Here is a 23,629-nt window from a genome sequence, read left to right as displayed (position 1 = left end):
GTAGGCTAGAGCATGCTAATCTCGGCTGACAACACAGAGTAGGCCTCAGAATTGCCTGATAAATATAATGCTACATTACAATTTGATTGATTCCAAACACACTAGCAAGGAATTCTGACAGTTGGGGGAAAAAGGGTGCACTGAAGTTTCTCAACATTATTTACAATGAAAATAGTATACAGTATCTGCTCTCAGAAAAAACTTCCTATCTATAAATGGTCTATATTTAGAGATGACTATAAACTATAATAGTAGATTTGGGAGTTTATTAAAGCAAATACATGAAGTCTTGAATCACACAATATTTTGTTCTTAGTTTTAAATAGTCTACCATTTAAATATTTATTGATATAGACTGCTCAAGCAAATTACTCTGAATGATGAGGTCCTACAGAATATTCTGGGTAAATAACGTATCTTCTCAAATTTCACTTCTCGTCATTTTGGCACTTAAAAAAATGGGTTAATGCCGCAAGCTGCTCTGTATGGTGGCATTTTGTTAATATGGAAATGGTTGGGGTTTTCAAAATCATGTTTTCTTCCACTTAAGAAAGCTTTTATAACAAGGATAACAAGAACAACAAAAATAATTATGGACTCTACGAAGCATTTGCCAAGCACTGGGCTTAATAATTTACACAACTTAAATACGCCAATATCCCTGTGGGTTCGATCCATGCCCAGCCTGACTTGGCAGATAAGGGGATGAAGGGATGGAGCGGTACTGACTAAGGCCTCACAGGGAAGAAATGGCTGAGTGGGAGATGAGCCCAAGCTACCCAACTGGAGGCCTTCCACTCGGGTCTGCTACTGGTTAGGCATTTGGCTATTCTTTGCCCTACTTTTTGGCCCTCTGATTATTTTATTATACATCATTTTAAAAGCGTATTGATTTGCATATTGGGGTGAGTTTTACCTTGAACAAATCAATTAGTCAGCCTCGCATATTGTGGTTACACATCTGTGCGATTCATGGACTGAAAATATTTAAAAACAATTAAATGGTCAAAACAATCTTTCAGAGGTTAAAAGGGAGCGAGTGTGTTATTTATATAGCATTTACATTTTCTTAGGTACTATGAGTAATGTTGTTGCTACCGTTATGTGCCACTGGGTCAGTATGACTCAGAGCGACCCTGTGTACAACAGCAAAAAACACCACCAGGCCCTGCACCATCCTCACAAATCTTCTTATGTTCGAGCCCATGGTGAAGCCACCGTGTCAATCCATCTTGTTGGGCCTTCCTCTTCTTCACGGCCCCTCCACTTTAACCAGGGCCTGGTCTCTCCTGGTAACATGACCAAATAAGTGTGACAAACTCTCCCCATCCTTGCCTCTAAGGAACATTCTGCCTGCATTTCTCCCAAGAAGGATTTGTTTGTTCTTTTGGCAATCCTTGTGGTACTTTCAATATACTTCGCCAGCACCATAATTCAAATACAGGAATTCTTCTTTGGTGGTCCTTATTCAATGTCCAACTTTCACATGCATATGAAGTCATTAAAAACACCATGGCTTGAATCAAGTGCCCCTTAGGCTTCGGAGTAACTTCCTTGCTCTTCAACACTGTAAAGAGGTCTTGTGCAGCAGATTTGCCCAATGCAATGTGTCATTTCATTTTTTGACTACTACTTTTATGACATTGATTGTGTATCCACGCAAGATGAAATCCTTGACAACTTCAATCTTTTCTCCATTTATCATGATGCTACCTATTGGTCCAGATAGTATTTAGAGCATACAACATGATGTCTGGAAAGAAGTTATATACAAGTATTACACCACTTTATGAATATATAAAGGACTTAGGCCTCGTGGACTTTTGATATCCACAGGAGTCCTGGAACTAATCCCCTGTGGATTTAGAGTGGGCCACTGTAACAGAGACTGATAGGTATTGAGAAATAGGATAACAGAGGGGCTGTAGTTGGGACCAGTGGTAGCAAATGAAAAACTGTAAATAGTATGGGCATGCAGAAAAGTTCAGCAGATTAATTTTACACATTTGCAAAATTTGTGTTCTTAAAAATCTCTTTGTGGAAAGCACAGAGGCACACAGAGAGGGAAACTTCAGTGGTAATGCTCACGAACGTTTGTTTTCACAGGCATACGATGTTTTCAGAATCAAGCCCAGTTAATCTCTGTTTTTCAGCATGGTAAGGATTTGGCAACCTTCTCCTTTCCTCCTGAGAGAGAAATCCAAGTGTTTGCCAAACCACTTAATCTCTAACTTCACAGCAAATGGTTTTCTAATGGCCTCCATGCTGACTTCAGATTGGGACAAATGAGAGAAAGGAGTTGGGGGCAAGAGAATAGGCACATTGTTGTTTATTATGTTTCTTCTCTGTGATATACAAAACATAATTATAATTATGTGACACAGAATTTTTAGGTGTAATTATTGCTATGGACTCAAAGATCTCTACTTACATAGCCTTTCTTACCACATTAGCATGAAATGCCACCCTAAGTTATAGTATAATTGAGGTGTTAAATGTCTGGTTTCTAATGCAGTAACAATTTTGTGTTTTACTTCAAGTAGCCTTTTTTCCCCCTCCCTTTGAAAAGATAGGAAGTGGGGAAAATTCTAATCTTTTCTCTTTGATGAAAACATGAGTGAATAAAATATCTAGCCAAAGAAAACAAGATCACTGTGGTAGTTCCACAATTCCATGTCAGCTTGATAAAAGAATGAAGGGATGGGCCTGCCAATCAAGTCACAGCCTGATGATCCCTCCATGTGGGCGTGGGCTTCTCATGAAGATTCTGGGAACTAGCTCTCTTGATTCTGCCACCAGAAGAGCCGGGCCACTCTCTTTATTTCTCTCTCTGCTTCACATTCCTATTGACAAGCCACATGGAGTCATGCTAATGGCAGCCAGAGCCCTGGAGATGTGTCCATTGCCATTGGACCCACAGGATTTTCCACACACCAGCCTGTGATCGTCACACATTTGGCATCACTGCATGTGCTGCATGAGTCTGAAGAGGAATTTGTGGGCTAGTATCGGACTTATGGGCTAATATCAAACTTATGGACTTGACCTGGATGAGGCTGGGATGTTTTATTGATGCATAATTACTTCTTGATATAATGTTCTTACTTATACACATGAGTGTCTCTGGATTTATTTCTCTAGTCTACCCAGACTAACACAATCATTGATGAAGAAGTCTATGGTTTAGCATTTACAAGAAAATGAATACTCTTCATTAGAAATTCAGAGCTATGAAATAGGTGATGTCAACGTTAATTTTTCAAAGGTAAAACAATAACATACTTTGTTTTTCAGCTCTTATTCTAAATAGTTTTTTTCATTAAGATAAAAAGAAAAAAGATTCTTGTTTGGAATGCAATGCTGGGGAGAAATATCTACAAAAAACACTGGGCAAAGTGTGACACAGAAGAGCAACCACAGGGAGAAATACTGCCCCCAAAATTGCTATTTGTAACAGGCACAACTAAAAACCCAAAGATACTAAAGGCAAAAGATTAGAGAAAAAGAAAACAAATAAGTTTAAGCATCACTAAAATGGCAGTTAGCAAAAGCAATACCAATGACCAAGAGACAAGAAAACAGAACCACAACTAGCTGGGTCTTTCCTCAGCTCCACAGCCCTCCAAATCCGCTAGTCGACTCGAACCAGCTATTTCCAATGTTACAATGTTGTTTCTCCCTCTGTGCCTCTCTAAAAATGTGTCTACTGTCAGATGAAAACTATTAACTTCATTTCACAAAGTCATTTATTTTGCAAGAAGAAAGTCATTAAGCAAAGGATAAGAACAACTTAAATCACAGACCTATGTGTGGTTCGCTTAGAGAGCGCTGTGGAATTGGCCTTAGCTCTTGTACTTGGCAATGTTCTACTGACAATGCAAGACTGATTCAGAAATACTCTCTGTGATTAAGCCTGGTCATAAATACTGCCACATGCCCAGTGCACACTTGCTTTGTAACACTAGTGTAGACCAATCGCCTTGTTTTACTTTACTATCCCTTTCCTAACCTGATTCTCTCCTCCTCCCTGCATGATCCCACCTTCTTTGATCACCTTTAATGCTATCAGATTGAATTGGAAAGGTTCATTAGACGTAGTGAAATGCTAAATGAAATGAAAACCCATATTAGACAGAATTATATATTGAAAACGGAGACCTTCTTTACAATCCTTGATATGTACCATTAAGTTCACTAAATCACAATTTTATCCACATGGTAATGATAGAATACAGCTGGAACAACTCCCCCGAGGCTGTTAAAAATAATAACAGAATGGCGTAAGAAACAAACAGATGAATATTAAAATGTCTTTCTCAAAACATACCACTGGGAAAATCGAGTTTTCATGAATAAATGAGTGAATGAGTTAACCTAAATCTTTGCCTGTGGAAAAAGGAAAAAAAAAAAAGAGAAGGATATTACCCTGATCCTAGCACAATAATTATGTCTCTCGTTTCAAATTTAGAATAAAACTATAAAAATTCTTCTAGATTAGATCAACTATATAATTGTTAAATATCTCATGTATTATATATGTTGTCGACTTAGCAATTTTTTCCACAGAAAGATTTTGGCTCATTTCTGTACTGGTTTACCAACATTTCTGATTTCCTAGAGCCCCTTCACTGGACTTTATGGTTTATAAATAAACTCTAGATTTATTACATTTGGTTATCAACCACTTTGCCTCCTTTCAGAACCCAAGTGACTCTACCATTTCCTTTTAGGACTAAACAGGTCAGTGATAATGACAGTAATAGCAACCGTGGCTAACGGTGACTAAGCCCTTACTGTGCACCAAATTTGATGCTAAGCATTTCCAACACATTATCTCCCTGGGTCCCCATATTGCTCCTACAGAGTGTGCAATATTATCCCTGCTTCCCAGGTGAAGACACTGAAGCTCAGACCCCCAAATACCTTGCTCAGAATTGTACACCAGGTTCTACGTTTCAGGCAGTGCACTGTCCTCTTTGAGCAAGGGAACTGAGCCGCTCCACTGTGTCTTCACAGAAAACAGACATCATCCCAGGGATGCCATGTGATTGCTCTCCCCAGGCTGCCATCAATATGCCAATAAAGCAGATTGTATAAATTAATCATTCAAATGTTTTTCAATAGAGAACCCACAATCCAAAGCTACCATACTGGTAGCCACATAAAACATCTAAAAATAGTTCATACCATTTATGAACACGTCTCTAAATATGTAGTCCTGTTCTGTGAAAGAAAATCGATTACTTCACTACAATACCATATGAAAAAGAATTTTTCTCTATGAAGAGAAATGAAATGTAAATGTTTTGAGCACAAAGGATCCCACTGGAGAGGGGGTACTTAAAATTGTAGGGTTTTTTAAGCTCATCTAAATAATTAATTGCTCTTACACCCAAAATATGAATGATTATTACAATCTACTAAATCTGAGAATCCAAAATAAACCTGTAATTCCCTGTCCCCCTTCATTAGCTAAAAGGCAATCCCATATTTTAAAATGCATTTCCCTTTTTCCATGCCTCCTGGCCACACCCCACCCCATACTGGGCAGGAAATTTTAGGGATTCTTTTTCCCTTTTCCTAGGTCACTCTGCTTCTGGCTCCTGTCCTTGGCACAGGCCCTCCACAGCACCTGGTGGTTGGCAGCAAGTGAGATACACCCCTCCTCTTCAGAGGGGAGTGACAAAGCCCATGAGTGATCAAACAGAACTAGCAAAACTCAATATAAAAATTCATGTCCATTAACATAAAAACAGAATACAAATTCCATGAAATTATCATGATTCAGTCTTTTAAATTATATTTTGAATGAGACACTTTCCAATATGTCATTGGCATTCATCTGAAACTAGGTGAAAGCAAAACAAGAAATATCTTCCCAGCTCTCTAAACATTTAACTGGGTACAACAAATATCAGAGGCTTCAGCATGAGTGAGGTTGCCTGCTGAGAGCAGAAACAGAGATGCCAGGAGGCATATTAAAAGCCAGTGTAAATGATGCAATTCATGGCAGAGGGCCATCTACAGGCCTACATGCATTTACTCTTCATAGAAAACAGAGGCGACAAGGAGAGAAATACGGTTTCCAGTCCTCCTTTGAGAGAGAAATAATTTGTAATGCAGTACAATGTATAATTTTGAGTACCTTCCAGGAGGTATGTAAACATTCCTTTGTTAGGTATAGTGGCAACATTAAAATGAAAAGCAATATGAAAATTGTGGCTTTATGATTTACTTCATACCTTTCAATCACACAGCAAAGCAGCAAACACCTACCATGAGCCCATCTCTGGGCTAAGTTGTAGGGATAATATGAAAGAACACAAAGACACAGTTTCTGCTCTCCAACAGTTTAGCATATTAAAGAGGTACAATTTAAGCACACACACTAAAAGACAAAATAAGAACCATTTGTTTTAAAATGTAGGATACCAAAAGCGAGACTGGAGCAACTAAATACACAGCATCTTGAAAAAGAAAGGCCTTGAGCGGTCAGTATAATTTCACTCCAGAGAAAGAAATAAAATGGTAGCTGCTAAAAAAGAAAATAAAAAATATGTAAAAATACACTAGAATGAGAATGATCTTAAAGACTTTCTTACTAACTCAAATCTATACCAACATTATATACTCTTTGGACATGGAAAAATGAGTAATTGTCTTATAATTAGCCATAAGTCTAAGATAGCTCCAGTTTAACACTATCATCTTAGTATGAATTGATAACACACTCACTCTCCAAAAGTTCCCGATTTAGATGACACATTTTGGAGATAGAAGATAGATTTTGATGGTCAGCTTACTTAGAATGAACAAACTCAACAGAGACTTATACTACTTGGCATTCTTCCATTTAATAAAGGTTGCTTTGTTTTTTAAACCATGAAGAAAGACATTTGCAAAGATATATCCTTGAGTCTGACCTTTATAAAGATACTTGATTTTCTAAATTCCCAGGCATGTCCCACAGACTGACCCAAATATTTATGAGTCTCTTTTGATTGTGAATCCAAAAACTGCCCTGTTAGGGGATTTCACTTTTTGAATCCAAAATAAACCTATAATTCACAGTACTCCTTAATGAACTAGCATCTTCCAACCTTAATCAACATCATCATCAACAAATGTTCATTGGACATCTGTTATATGCAAGACAATTCTCAGGGTGGGAAAAGTGTTAGAGATGAGTAGAATGCAAAAATATAAATATGGACTCTATTCTCCAGCAGTTTACAATCTAGTGGCTGCTCTACATCCATCCATTTACCCACCCATCCAAATGTAGTGCAAGTCAGCTCACAAATACGTAAAGTAGGCAGAATTTGTATATGATCACAGGTAACAGAAACAAGCCTAGCGTAAATTAGCTGTAGAGTGGTTCATCGTTCTCACATAACAAGAAGTTAGGGTAGAGGCAATTCAGGACTGGCGAAAGGGCTCTTCTCTAAGATGCGATCAACACCCCAGGGTTCTTTCTGCGTTTCTTGTTGCAGCCACCCAGAAGATGCCAAGCTAACTGGGGAAAAAAAAGAGTGAGGCTATAATCATATCAAGGACCATGATCCTACAGACTGTTAAAGCATAGGGAGGCATGAAGTCTAAGAACCACCAAAACCTTTGGTAGGTAGCGCGGCGACATGAAAAGATCAGATAAGCGTCCGACACAATCACCCAGCTGCAGAGTAAAGAATGGGTTAGGAGAGAAAATATTATATATGTAAGGAGGCTGTTCTAGTTATCCAGAGACTAATCAAAGATGGTGACTATATGGATTAAAAGACATAGGGGCGGATTCAAGAGATATTTAGTAGGTAGGTGATACAATAAGTGTAATCAAGGGTGATGCTCAGGATAGTGATATTATGCTTACAATTATAGTTATATATAATTAGTATATTTTATTAAAGCTATATTTAAAAACCTCAGAACAACCTTAGTGAATCCTCAAAATCACACTGTTAAAAAAAATTCACTGCCATCGAGTTGATTCCGACTCATAGCAACAGGGCAGAACTGCCCCTGTGGGTTTCTGAGACCGTAACTCTTTATGGGAATAGAAAGCTGCCTTTCTCCCACACTATAATATATGTGGTATTTTCCCAATTTTACAGATTAGGAAACTCAGGTAAAGAGTATTTAACAATTAGTCCATATTTACATCATTAGTAACAAATAGAGGCAAGATTTGATGCCAGGCAGTCTGTTTACAGAAAGAACCTGCACTCCCAATAGCACCTTAATACTACACAGCAGTGATGCTGAAAACATCTGAAGTTGGAAACAGAAGAAAAGAAAGTATCGAAGGAGGATGACCAGTTCCTTTAGGAAGCAGGTTGAATTTGATGAAGGCTGGTGAACCCGTTGAACAGGATGCTGAACAAATGGGTCTGGAACTCAGAAGAAAAGTTTGAAATGGAAGTGGATGTTCTGAAGGCTGCAGCCTGCACAGGGTCCCTAGAGACTGAAGAAAGAATGTGAAGTGAATATAGAAGATCCCATTGGACAGAGTCCTGGTTAGTCTCTGAATTTCCAGAGTAGAAAGAAGACGCGACAGCAGGAGTGGATATTGAGAAGTAACAGGTGTCCTGAAAGGCTATAGGAAAACCAGAAGAGTACAGTGTGTCATGGAAGATATTTAGGGTAAAGAAGGATAAAATACTGTGTCAAATATGGGTATAAAATCATAAAAGTGAAAAACTAAAGCCATCATGCTGGGTAAGGTGGAAGAGCAGTGAAAAAGAGGAAGATCCTCAAGGAGATGGATTGACACTGGGTGCAAGGAGGCACTCAAACTTGGCAACACTTGTGAGGATGGGCCGGACTGGGCAGCATTTCATTCTGTTGTGCACAGGCTGCTATGAGTTGGAAGCGATGCAATGACACCTAACAGCAACGACTTTGACTGCTTAATGAGATGCAAAATTATGTGACTTGGGTAATTGTCATTATTGTGACTAAACAGCAATATAGGTGTTCCTACAACTTTCTCATAAAAGCCGAATAGCTAAAAAAACATGTGAAAAACTAGTATATTTCTCAAGACTTCATAACATGGAAGTAAATGGGGACTTGGATGAGAACATTTTCATGGAAATGACTGCGTGTAGGCAGATTACAGTGAGCAGGCACAGTGGATATGAGGAAATAGAGACAGTCGGTCTCCACTTAGTTGATAAGAGTAGCATGAAAGGGAAAAGAGAATGAAGGGAGGAGCAGAAGGGAGCCTCAAACGGGTGAGTCTCATTTATGTGTTGCAAGAGTCCTGACAAAGTACTGTTGAGAAAGATGGAGTGTGTAGAGAAAATGAAAACACCACAGGCTGGGGAATAACAGGCAGTTCCAAGCTGCTAGTAGCTAAGGCACAACAAACCTGGTAAAGGGTGTAGGGAATTGGAATTATCCACATTTGGCATTTTCCAGGCTGACATGATAAAAGGATAACAAGACAAGATATTTATTATATTGTCAAGGGAATGGCTGTTTAAGGGGCCTAGGGAACTAAACTTCGAAGGAAAGTGAATGATAGCAGAAAAAGACAGAAGACCGAGGCATCAGCCGACTTCAGGTTTCAGTGAGGCTCTTCAGATCAAGGTGAAAGACGAGGAGATGGTAGCAAGGAATGGGATGTCCCAGTGATTTCAGATGAGGAACCAATGCTTCCGATGACATGAGTTTTCCCATTCTGACCAGCTCTTCAGTTTAAGTTCAGCAGCACATGTGGATGCCTCGTTGAGTCCTTCACATGGTTTCCAGAGACAGTTTCCATAACGGTGCTGCAAACCCAACCAACCTCAGACTGCCCTGTGTCTGCATGGCTTTTTCTATAGCCCAGTCCAGCACCACAAGGCTCAGAATCTGGCATGCCTGTCCCTTCAGAAAAGGTCCCCGCGACAGTGTCCCTACTCTGCCACAGCTGGCAGCATTTGTTTCGTTTCTTCCAATCATCCAAGCAATGACATTACAGGAAACTGAAAGATATAGAATTGAACAGCTGTGAGAGCATCCTTATTTAGTCTCTTGTTTTTCCCTTCCATCTGTAAAATGGATATAACAGGAGAAGCTAATCATAACTCACTCCATGAGTTAATCCATTTTTCTGAAATTTGAACTGTTCCCATTTAGAAATATGTAAATAATATATAAAGAGCCTGAGAATAAACCCGATTGCATACTTTTTCTGTTTTGAAGCTGTATTAATTCAAACCAGCAAATAAAACCCATCCTAAGTCTTAAGCTAAAACAATAGAATCTCACTTGTTTGTGCAGAGGATGGTACATGAGGAAGTGAGGAGGTGGGGGAATGAGGACCTAGAGGCCAGCTCATGGAAAGGCAGACCAGGACTGCGTTCTGCAGAAAATCCAGCACTCGAGGAGGCAGCCAACTCTTACCTATCAGGACTCACATCAGGTACATAGGTAGTGTAGGTTCTTGCTGCTCTCCTACATCATCTCTGTTAGACCTCTTTGAATTTCTGCTGGTACTAAGTCAGCTCTGGTTAAACAAGCAAGAAATAAAGTAAAACCCACCTCCCCAGGCCCTGGTTCTCTCCTACTCTTAGAAAAAGGGCACAAGTACAGAAATCCCAAGAGATCATGTGAAAGAATTCATTAAGGAAACTGCACTTACCTATTGACTCTCATAGATCATGTATTTGGTTCTTAATTTTTGTCAAACACCTTACACCCCTTTTTAATGATGTCCTTTTAAACCACTACATGTTCTTTTGGGAAAAGGATATAATTAATAAAGTAATAATTAAGTTCTAAAAGTGCCGTTGTTGTATGTTGACAGGTGCCATTCGGTCGGTTCTGACCCATAGTGCTTTCTACAAAAATCTCTGTTCCGTTGAGCAGAGAAACAAGCTGTGGACCTAATTAAAGTTGGGTCGGGCATTTTAAAACACCGATCAATTAAAATGAACGGTTATGGCAGAACTGAAATCGGGCTATTTCCTAGGCACAGGAACTTTTCTTCTGGAATTAGGTAATATTTGGATATCCAACAGGGTGGGGCTATGATGATATCTACAAGGGGAAAATTGTATACTCTTAACCTTCATTAGCAAATATGGAAAGGAAAAAAAGGAAAGGCGAGAGATGTGAAACCTAATGGAACTCTTTCTGGGCAAAGACTAATCCTGTGGCCATTCTACAGATGAAGAAACAAAGGTAAAACAAGATTAAGAAACAAGGTCATGGAGCTATAGAAGCAAACCATACAGTGTTTATATTACTGCACCCACTGTTTCTCTTCTAAAACATTCTTATAACTCCTACCAGGATCTGACCCAATAGAAACTGTATTTTGTTATACTGATAAATAACTCATTTCAAATCTCATGAATTCAAGGTGTAAAGATGAATAGGAAGAATAACAAATGTCTGAGACTGGAACTCTAGACTGCTGGTTATAAAGCTTGGAGTAAGAAAAGAACTCCTTGAGAAAGACAAAGCAGACAAAAATGTACCTTATTTTTGGTAACCATGTTGCTATAGCAACATCATAATGATACACAGAAGGGCTTTCAAAGTTATACTAGTAATAAAAGATATACATGTATGCATAGGCTCATCAGTGTTGTTGAATAAATATCAATCTCTATAACCTTGCCAAATGTAGTAACAAGGAAACTCATGTACACAATATTTATAGCAATAGTAAAAAGCACCTGTCAACTTCTCTTTACCATTAGCACATCTCCTCAGAAAGAAGGAAACAATACACTCTCCACCTAGGGACCTGGCCTGGGACACAACCTAGTGCTGGTGTGGGAGAGAAAGGAAAAGACCTGCAGGGTGCGAATAACATGTGTTTAGGCTTCTCAAGGTCACGAACAGCACAAATATCAAGCAAAGCAATCCCCATCTATACACCTAGACTAAGAAAACAGTGACAAGAATACCCGGCTTAAATTATTTAATGGGCCTATGCCTACTGGGAGATAGACGAGGCTTTCTACCCCTGGGAAGCGTTAGTTTCAGACACCCACAGGCGCAGTTCTACCCCGTCCCCTGGGGTTGCCATGCGTCAGAATCAACTCAATGGCAGTGAGTGGCTCCTACAGCCATTTTTCAGTGGCCTGAGGGGCAATCAGTGTTTTCCTGCCATGGTACCCATCTTTTCTATCCTGCCTTCCCCACATTCACACATCCAAGCACTCACATCAGGAACCGCTCTCATTTCAATGCAGGATTCTCACTCTGACCCAAAAGGAACACATCAGAACCTCGGGAAACAAGCGAGGGCCGTGAAGGCTCCAGTGATCTGAAACATGGCTAGGAAGCACGCCATGCCCATGAGAACTATGGTCGTACATAAGTTCTTGGTTGCCTGAAATCTTATATTTCAAATTTTAATTGTCCCTAATATTTGTAACATATATGCCCCTTACACTACTATCATGAACACTAAAAAAGCCTAACACTCTAAAACTTATATTTAAAAAGTGACGATGGTAGCAAGATATGGATACTATAGACTGATAGGCTATGTCCTTACCTATACATCTATATCTAAAATTTAGGGTTGCTAGAGTCAGAATGAGATCCATGACAATGGCTTCATCTTATATAGTAGATTTTAATACCCACTACAACTCCTACGAAAACTAAACAAAGCAATTGACTCAAACGCACTACAAATAAACCAAGATGAAATCCTAATAAGTGTTCAAAAAACCCAAAGGTGGGTAAGAAATGAGAGGCAGAGGAAACAAACAGAAGATAAAGGCACACTTAAACACTAACACAGCACTACTTACTTAAAATGTATATGGTATATAAATATATAAATTATATAATTTATAGGCGATAAATCCACTTCCAGTCAATCTGCCTCCGGGTTTCTGAGGCTATAACTCTCTATGGAGCAGGAAGCACCATCTTTCTAACGTGGAGCCCCGGTGTGTTTGAACTGCCACCTTGCAGTTAGTAATCCAACACTTCCCCAACAGCACCACAGGGCTCCGTTATAAGAGATTAAGAGAGTAAATATTTTTTTAATGATTCAACAGTATATTCCCTACTAGACTGCACTTCCATTTGAATGACATATGTAGATTGAAAATAAAAGAATAGAAAAAATATACCAAGCAAACAAGTTTTCAAAAGCAAGTGTGAGGAGAGAGAGTGGCAAGATGGAAGCATAAGCAGCAGCTCACATCTGGCACAACAAAAATAGATCTACAGATTAGCAACAAGAAATCAGAATTGGAAGTGTGGAAAAGAATTCAATTCATATAATAGCATCTAACATGGACTGAATTGTGACCTCAGCCCAAATATTGGCAAATTGGCTGGGCTGTGATTCTCAGTGGTTGCCAGTTATGTAATGATATAATTATCCCCCCTGATGTCATCTGGCATTATCAGCCAATCAGCTAGGATAGGATGCAACACCCTTAACCAGGTCACTAAAAGCCCCAATCCAGGGAAAGGAAAGTTTGCTTTGGGTATGGCTGCATCTCCTTTTATTTTACAAGAGATTAAGAGAGAGAGGAAAATTGCAGAGCAGGGAGGGACCTACTACCATCAAGATAGAAGAGCCAGGAACGGAGAACATTCCTTGGACTCAGGATCCCTGCGTTGGGAAACTCCTAAAAATGGAGATGACCAAAGAACACTGGACCCACAGATGCTGAAAAGAGACAAGGCCCTTCCTCCTAAACTTACATCAACAGAGGATCTTTGGCCTTAGACCTCGCACCTTGAATTCATACTTCTAGCCTCCCAAACTGTGAGAGAATGAGTTTCTGATTGCTAAGTCATCTACTTGTGATGCTTCTGATATCGAGCAACACTGAATAAATAAGACAGTGTATAAGAAAACAAAAATATTAGAATATATTTAATAAGGGAGGCAAAGGTTTGTACAATGAAGACTATAAAATATTGATTAAAAAAGTTATAGACCTAAATGAATGGGAAAACAGTACATGTCTATAGATTGGAGGATTTATGATTAAAATGTCAATACTACTTGAAGAGATGCATAGATTTAACATAATCTGCATTAAAAATCCAATAAAGTCCTTTGCAGAAGTGGAAAAGCCAATCCTCATATGTATATGGGATTTCCAGAGGCCCTGAGTAGCCAAAGCAATCTCAATCAGGAACACAGTAGCAGATCTCAAGACATACTATAAAACTACAATAATCAAAAGCTTTGGTACTGGCATAATGATAGACATAAAGACCAATGGAATAGAATAAAAAGAAAGGTGTATTAATGGCACAACCTTGCTTGCTGAAAGTGAGGAGGAATTGGAGCACTTGCTGATGAAGATTAAGGATAGCAGCACTATGGATTACAACTCAGTATAAAGAAGACCAATTCCTCACAACTGGACCAATAAGTAAGTGTGTCAGTCTGGGTACTTTAGAGAAACAACTCCACAGAAACTCATGTATAAGAGAGAGTTTTATATAAAGGTTAAGTGCACATCAAGAAAACATCCCAACCCAGTGCTGCTCAAGCCCACGAGTCCAACGTTAACCCATTAACCCATATGTCCAACACCAATCCACAAAGTCCTCCTCCATCTCACAAAACAGACACAATGATGCTGACTGCAGGAGGAAAGCCGAGTCAGTGAATGTGTAAGCATCTCAGCGCTGGCAGGGGTCTCCACACAGGTGCTTCAGCACCCAGGGCTGCATCGGGGTAGGCCCATGCGGCTTCTCCTTGGGAATGTCTTGCAGGAAGTCAGCCTTGCCAGCTGAAGCAGGAAACTGCTAAGGCAGCTGCACCCTGGTGCGACCATCACAAAGCAAAAGACCCGAGAAAACTAGAAAGGTGAGGCTCACTGAGCCATTTATCCTGCCGCCCTTTAATCACACATGTGTTTATCAGCCAGGTTGGCACAATAAACTAACTCAGTAACATCATGATAAATGGAGAAAACATTGACTTTGTCAAGGATTTGTCTTGCTTGAATCCACAATCAATGTTCATGGAAGCAGCAGTCAAAAGATCAAAAGATGAGTTACATTAGGTAAAATGTTGAACAAGATTTCTTTAGATTTTTGTAAAGCAAGTATGTTACTTTGAGGACTTAGGTGCACCTGACCCCAGCCATAATATTTTCAATTGACTCATACACATGTGAAAGTTGGATATTGAACAAATAAGAATGAAGAAAAATCAATGCGTTTGAGCTGTGGTGCTGGAGAAGAATATCCAAAGTACCATGGACTTCTAAAAGGACAAACCGATCTGTCTCGGAAGAAGTATGACCACAGTGCTCCTTTGAGGCAAGGATGGTGAGACTTTATCTTCTATACTTCGGACGTGTTTCAGGAGAGAACAGTCCCTGAAGAAAGACATCACAGTTTGGTAAACTACAGGGGCAACACAGAAGAGGAAGGGCACTCAAGGAGAGGGATTAGCACTGTGGCTGCAACAATGGGCTCAAGCACAGGAACAATTGTCAGGATGGTGCAAAACTGGGCAGTGTTTTGTTCTGTTGTGTATAAGGTCAGTATGGGTCAGAACCAACTTGGTGGCACCTAGCAACAGCAATACTCATTACGAATGGACTCGAAACTGGTGTAAACGCTATGGAAAGCAGTTTGGTGGTTGCCCAGAGCTCAAACACTTGACTCACTCTAGGCCCATACAGGTTTTTCAAGTTGGATTTTCAGTTCAACTATTAAGCAAAGTTATAAACACAGAGTAGACGTTTTTCAAACTCTGCTGTTCAAGAAGTGGAACGTTCAAGCTTGGGAGCTGTTTGACAACTTGAAATATCACTGCATGTGGCATATTGCCACATGACAAGAAATGAAGTTTTCATACATGCTACAACATGAATGAATAATCTTGGAAAGATTATGTTGAGGAAAGTAAGTCATACACAAAAAACGTATAATATAGTACCACTTACATGAAATATCCACAATAGGCAAATTTGTAGAAACCAAAGTTTCTTAGTGGTTACCAGAGCTGGGTGGGAAGAGAGTGTAGAAAAGTATAACTTAAATGATACTGAGATTCTAGTAAGAGTGATGAAAAAATTATTAATTGGTAGTGGTGATAGTTGTACAATATAGGAAATGAGTTGCTAGTGAATTATACATATAAAATAGTTGAAATGACCAAAAGATTATTTTATGTATATTTCATCACATGAGAAAACAATAAAAAGCAGGAGTGGCTATATTAATAGCACATGAAGCAGATCTCAAAGCAACGATAATTACTACAGACAAAAAGGGCCAGTACATAAGTCAATCCAGGAGAAAAAAATAATAATACTAAATGTGTTCACAGCAAACAACAGAGCTGTAAAATGCATGAAGCAAACACTACAGACTTGAAAGTAGAAATCAGCAAATCAGCCATTACAGTTGGTACTTCAACATTCTATTCTCAGAAACTAAGAGAAACACTTGTCAGAAAACCAGCAAGGATACAGATGACCTCAACAATGTCATCAATTAAGCAGATTTAATTTACATATATGGAAAATGACAACCAGTAAAATGAATATGAACATCTTTTTCAAGTATTCATGTGAATAGTCACCGAGATAGTTAAAATCTGGCCGATAAACACATGTGGTATTAACTGAAGGGCAGAGAGATAAATGGCTGGGTAAACCTCGCCTTTCCAGTTCTCAGGTCTCTTGCTTTGTGATGGTTGGATCAGGGTGCAGCTGCCTTAGCCAGTTCCCTGCTTCAGCTGGCAAGGCTCACTTCCTGTAAGACATCCCTGAGGAGAAGCCACATGGACATACCCTAATACAGCCCTGGGTGCTGGAGCAGCCATGTGGAGACCCGTGCCAGTGCTGAGATGCTTACACATTCACTGATTCGGCTTTCCTCCTGCAGTCGGCATCATTGCGTGTGTTTTGTGAGATGAAGGAGGACTTTGTGGATTGGTGTTGGACATATGGGCTAATGTTGGACTTGTGGGCTTGGGCAGCACTGGGTTGGGATGTTTTCTTGATGTGCACTTACCCTTTATATAAAACTCTCTCTTATACATATGAGTTTCTGTGGATTTGTTTCTCTAATGTACCCAGACTAACACACCAATGATAATCATATCGTGGACATACAACAATTTTCAGCAATTTTTCATAAATAGAAATCTTAGTTTGTTCTCAGACCATAATGAAATCAAAATAATAGAAAGATAACAGAAAAACCTATAACTACTTAGAAACAAAAAAAGCAAAACCCTAAAGATTCAGAGTCAAAAAGGAAGTCTCAAAGAACTGAATGAAAATACAACATAGCAAAAAACATGCAAAAACATTTAAGCACTGAAGAGTGTAAGTTAGATACTATTCAATGCTTACAATAGAAAAGATGAAACAGAAAAGGTTTCAACCAAAAGTCCTACTTCAAGAAACCCAAGGCAAGCAGAAGAAAGGAAATAATGAGAATCAGTGTAGAAATCAATGATATTGAAAATGGAAAAATAATCAGTAAGACAAAAGGTTGATCTTTGAAAGAAAACAACAAAATTGAGACATCTAATAGCAAGAATGAAAGATACAGATCACCAATGTCAGCACTGAAAAGGGATACTGCTACAGATCTGAAGCCATTAGAGGATCATAAGGGAATACTATTATCTCAAATCTCTCAAAATTAAGAGTTTAGTTAAAATTAAATTGATCCTAGATTGTGGTGATAATTTCATAACTCTTCTTGATGTGACTGAACTATTAAATTGTATGCTATGTGAAATATATGCCAATAAAACAAAAATAAATACTCAACAAATATTTTTTGTTTTGTTTTTCAATTTTTTTAAACAGGTTGTTTTATTGGCTTATAATCCACACAGCATACAATTCAATAGTTCAATCATATTACGAAGAGTTGGACAATTATCACAGTTTTTAACAATAGTCTGCCATTCTGATTCTTCAGTTCTATGAAAATGATATCAAGCTGTGATCATTGTACTCTGTGATCTCTGACTGTGAAAGGTATAATTTTCCAGATGCTATTCTGTCCTACTCGTGAGTACCACAAGCTTAAACCAATCTCTTCAATAAGCTTAAAGCAGCAGCTATCATCAGTAACAATGATGATGAAATAGTTAACTTACGCAGTACTAACATGTCTCTGAAGACAAAATGTCCTAGGCTGCTCAGATGGAACCCTCGGCAAAGGAACCCTGAAGTAAAGACCCCAAAAGTTATTGCTGCTGCAACACCAAGTGGGCAGCCCAATACCGGCTATGATAGGTACCAGAGTTGCTGATCTAAAGATAAGAGCATTAACTCATTATAACTAAAAACTTAAGGTCAGAGACAAGGTATTTCAAATGAATAATCGTTCTTTAGTAAATAAAACAAACAAACCAAACTCACTACCTTCGAATCGATGCTGACTCAGCGACTCCCTGGGGGTTTTCTGGACCATGACTGTTTCCGGGAGTCTTTCTCAAGGGGACTGCTAGTGGTTTTGAACTGCCAACCATGAGGATCACAGCAAACTCATAACCTCTACACCACCACAGCTCGTTAGGCTCTCATTTTGGTTTATTTTCTTTGTCCACTATTTTCATTTTTCCTCTTGAGGAACCTATACGGTAATGCAGGCTTCGAAAGTGAAAATCAACTACCGTATATACCCGGGTATAAGCCGAGTTTTTTCAGCACATTTTCTATGCAGTTTTTGTGGTAAAATTACAACAAATGTACAAATGTGCTTGACACAATGGATGGATGGATGGATTGTGATAAGAGTTAGATGAGCCCCCAATAAAATGATTAAAAAAAAGAAAAAGAAAATGTGCTGAGACCTGGAGGAGCCACATGAAGACCAATGCCAGCACTGAGATGCTTCCACCATCACTGTATCCACAGACTATCCATCCACTGATCCGTGATCTTGCATTCAGCCTCATTGCACGTGTTTCGTGAGTCTGAAGAGGACTTTACACATTGATATCAGACACATGAGCTAATATCAGACGTGTGGACTTGATCTGGACTGGACTGGGCTGGGATGTTTTCTCAATATTTAATTGCTTCAGTATATAAAGCTCTTTCTTATGTACCTATGAGTCTCCCAGGATTTGTCTCTCTAGTCTACCCAGACTAGCACAGCTTCTCTTTCAAAATATGAAAACCTTATTCTATACATCTAAAATTCCAAAACTGCTGAAAAACAAATGTTAGATATAAAAATTACCAAAATTCACCTGATTTTTGATAGCCAACTCTTCTTACTTAAAAAAGGAGAAAAAGTAAGATATATGAAATCTGGGGAGGAGATGACTTCCTTAATTTATACCTATTGAATGAACTGGTTGTTAAGTGTTCAGATAGTAGATCTATGCCTCAAAGGAATGGTTTGAACTACAATTAGTAATTATCATGTTTAACTGCAATATAATTAATAATAAATCCAAATTATTAAATTATAAACTTCATTTAAAATAGAAATGAGTAACACATTCCAACCTTTCTGCTTTGGATTCGTTGTCAATTTTGTATTGTTGAAGATCTTGGCTAAGAGACTGTAGCTTTTCTTGAAGTCGCTTTTCACGTTCTACACTTCCTTGATAAAATTTCATCTCCTTTTCCATTGCTTTCACTTTTTCTTCCATAGCCTTAAACTCATGAAGAATGAGGTAGCTGACTCCACAGTACTTACACACTTTCTCTTCTGAAGGCATCTAGAAGATAGAGCATGCGTTTACTGCAACAATTTCTCTTACGTTATGAAAAAGAAAGTTCAACTGAAGATGTTATTGAGACCATGCCAGTTCAATGAAATAAATATGTACTGCACCGTGCAACAGAGGGAGGAGCCCTAGTGGTGTGGGTTATGCGCTAGGCTGCTAGCAGCCAGGATAGCAGTTGGAAACTATCAGTCACTCCGCAGGAGAAGGATGGAGATTTCTAATCCCCAAGCAGTTGGCCTCAGGAGCCCCTAGGGGCACTTTATCTCTATCCTGTAGAATCACTATGAGTTGAACTCAACTGGATGGAAGTGAGTGGGGTTTTTTTGGTTTTATGCCAGGGAGTGATAATTATTGTGCTGCCAACATTGGGATACAATTTTAAAAATTGACACGATTTTGGCTCGGATGCAAAAATCTTGAAATCAGCAAAAGATCTTTCGGAGTACTTATTTTTCCATGGTATCTCAACAAAGATCTGCTTTTTGAAATATTTTCCATAAAATAAAACTGAAAAAATGATAAAAGCATCTCTCCATTTCTATGAGCACTTCCTTGTTTCAGGATCAGCAATTGGCAATGAAAGGGGAAGAAATCACTGGCCTTTTGCTGCCAACTGCTCTGCGCTCCTGGCTTTTTAGATCGTATTTTCCTCATTTGTAAAATTATAGCATTGGGCCAAATAAACCACAAACTCTGTTCAGTTTTAACATTTTATGCTTCTTGCAGAACTCAACTCTCTGTCATAAAACATCAAATAGGAAAAACATTTAGAACCTAATCTCTTTTCCCTCTATCAGTCCTTTTTGCCTTCAGGTACAGGGTGGATTACCCAATATGGAAGATAAGCACAGGCTAACTTGTGCTTACTTAACTAACTTAATTTACTTTACTTTCACATTTCCTCACCACATCAAAGATTCGGCCTCTAGCCACGGCTGGTATTTGTCATGCTCCTAAATCCATGGTCCTCTTTTCAAAACTTCATTTCAAATTCACAACCACTGGCAGAGATAGGGTGCCTAACTTAAGCAAGGCAAACGGGCTGAAAAAGGACAGCATGCTTGGTAAAGTAGAGGAGTACTGAAAAAGAGAAAGAGCCTCATGGAGATGGATTGACACGGTGGCTGCAACAATAGGCTCAAACATAGGGACAAGTGTACGGATGGCACAGGACCATCTGTTGTGCACAGGATCACTATGGGCCAGAATTAACTCGATAGCACCTAGCAACAACACTTACTATGAACCTGTAGTAATACAGTGTGCCCACAAAGCTAGGTAAGGTTCTGGTGAAAAATATGTTCAACTGTTCACTATTGATAAGTAAGTACAAGTAAGCCTGGGTTTACCTTGCTTATTGGGTAGAATTGGAGAAGCCCTGTTAACTGAAAGGTTGGTGGTTCAAACCCATCAGCTACTCCATGGGAGAAGGATGTGGCAGTCTGCTTTCCAATGGGGGAGTTCTACCCTGTCCTACAGCGTCACTAAGAGTCGTCACAGACTTAATGACAATGGTTTGGTTTGGAGAGTTTGGGCTAGGCATAGCTATACCCATTTGATAGGTGAGAAAATTCAAACTTCTGCAGTTATGGATCTAGGACCCCTGGTGGTGTAGTGGTTAAGTGTTGGGCTGCTAACTGCAAGGCCGTTTAAAACCAAGCACTCTGAGGGAGAAAGACGAAGATTTCTACTCCCATAAAATGTTAGTTTCAGAAACCCACAGGGGCAGTTCTATCCTGCCCTATAGGGTTGCTATGAGTCACAGTGGATTCCATGGCCGTGAGGCTTATAATTTATGGGTAGTTTGATATAGCTGATATGTGAAGAATTTGAAATTAAAATTCCAGCCTGTTTCAAACCAGTACCTATATGCCTGCAAGCATTTGTAATTTACCTATCATGTGTATTTCAGCTAAATCCTCTTACTTCCTTTAGATAAACTATTCAGATGACTCTGGGCAGCAACAGGGGCAATAAAAATGGAATTCCAACAAAGTCAGGAGAGAGTTGTTTGTTTTCCTGCCTCAAGCATAAATATTCCTCCAGCAGTTTCTGGTTGTTTTGCTATTTTCAAGTAGCTTTCTTCAGTATTTGCTCAAGCAAATTAAATGGAAAGTGACACTGGAGAATTTAGTAGGTGTGTTTTTTTAATTAATGTTGTGAATTAGATCAAAGTTTACAGAGCAGATCATCAGTTTTATAATCAACAGTTCAGACACATTTTGTTTCAACTCATCCATTACAATCCTCTCAACGTACCATCTCTTCATTCTCCTGGTGTTTGTTTCCATCCCTCCATCTTTGCTAACCCTCAGAACTTTGTCCTTGGGTAAATGCAGCCCTACTGATCTTAAATGAGTTCAGGCCCAGACCTGAAAGGTGACTAAGAGCCATAGTTTTGGGGGTCCCACTGGCATCTATTCAACTAGCAATCCTGGTCTCTTATGATTTGGGGGGTCTGTTCCACATTTTTCTACCACTCTATCCAGACCCTAATGTGAGCCTTTTCAGAGCACTTAGTAGAGGTAGCTGGGCACTCTCTAGTTCTGGTCTCAGGTTTGTAAGGAGGAGGATGTTTGAATGGTCGATTATTCCATTGGACTACTTGTTTCTACGTGACTTCCAGTTATTATCACTCTTCCTTACTCTGGACAGGGAGGGGCCAATCATTGCACCTTAGATGGCTGTTCATGAGTTTTTAAAACCCCAGCCATTACTCACCAAAGTAGGATGTAGAACACCGTCTTGGGAACTACATTTTGCCAATTGGCTTTGGTGTCCCCAGACTATTCTGATCCCTCAGACCAAGCAACTCATTCCCTCACAGTTTTTGCTCATGTCTAAGAAGTTTGCATAACTGTGGCCCCTCTATACTCCACCACATTCATGGACATATTTGCAGCAAAGGCAAATATACACATACAATATCCTCTGTAAAATCTGTATGTAGTCATGGGTATATATCTACTCTCCCTCCCATTTTCTTCAGCCGACATAAAGAGAGTTTAGTCTTAATTTAACTACCCATAAAACCACAGAAACTGCTCCCATGACGTAGAGGGATGCTCTTAATAGCTGCCTATCAGTAACATTATATCAGAGTCAGTGGAACGTATTAGTAACAACCTTCTACAAAGTTTTACTACTTTAAAATGTAAAATGGCCAAACTGAAAGCCATAATACAGTCTATTTTACTTATTAAATGAATGGCTATGCTATCTAATTGACACTCAAACCAAATTTTTCAGATTTATGAGTTTTGAAATAAATCTTAAAATACAACTGGTTCAAGCTTTAGATGGACATTTTAAAATTCTAAGCCCCCCCCTAGATAAGCTGTTATCCACCCTTCACTTTAACAACCACAGGGAAGAGGAATGCTTTTCTAAGGCAGCCTATTTCATTTCTGGTAGTTTTGACTATTAGGAGTTCCTTCTCATCCTGACCTCAAATCTGTCTCCTGGTCCTAGTCTGCCTAGTAACCATGTGGAAAAACTCCAGGCTTGTTTCGCAGAAAGGTCTGTCTAACATTTATAGACAGCTGTGACGCATGCAAGGAGCCCTGATGGCATAATAGTTTACATGTTGGGCTGCTAACCATAAGGTCACCAGTTCAAACCCACCAGCTGCTCTGAAGAAAAAACGAGATGCTTTCTATTCCAGTAAGGTTTACAGCCTCCGAAACCTATATAGGGTCACCATGATTTGGAATCGACTCTACAACAAGGTGATTTTGGGGTTTATAAGGAATATTCCATGTCTTCTCTTCTCAGGTCAACACTTCCAATTCCTTCAGCTGTTTCCCATATGCCATGGTTTTTATTTCTTTCTCATTCTAATTGGAGTCTGTTCTGGTGTTCTTTAATGGTAACCCGAACTGAATACTTCAGTGTGGGTTCACTACAAGAGAAAACAAAGTTCTCTGTTTCCACACTCTGAATATGAAATTTCACTGATTGCAACTTCAGATCACTGGT

At 39.1% G+C, this 23,629-nt stretch overlaps 1 protein-coding gene across 1 annotated transcript in view; it reads right to left on the bottom strand.

Moving 5' to 3' along the window:
• The window catches only part of LEKR1 (leucine, glutamate and lysine rich 1), a 210,991-nt gene that overhangs the window by 173,681 nt on the left and 13,681 nt on the right, over window positions 1–23,629 (bottom strand). Inside the window, exon 2 of the mRNA XM_030887649.2 lies at window positions 19,428–19,642. Coding sequence (XP_030743509.1) covers window positions 19,428–19,642 — 215 coding nt within the window. The remainder of the gene's footprint in view (window positions 1–19,427; window positions 19,643–23,629) is intronic.

The sequence above is a fragment of the Echinops telfairi genome, unplaced genomic scaffold (assembly GCF_000313985.2).
Source record: "Echinops telfairi isolate 266 unplaced genomic scaffold, ASM31398v2 ScPeMD7_7420;HRSCAF=8458, whole genome shotgun sequence".
Lineage (NCBI taxonomy): Eukaryota > Metazoa > Chordata > Mammalia > Afrosoricida > Tenrecidae > Echinops > Echinops telfairi.
Note: the sequence above shows the minus strand (reverse complement) of the source record. Positions and strands in the feature narration are given on the sequence as shown.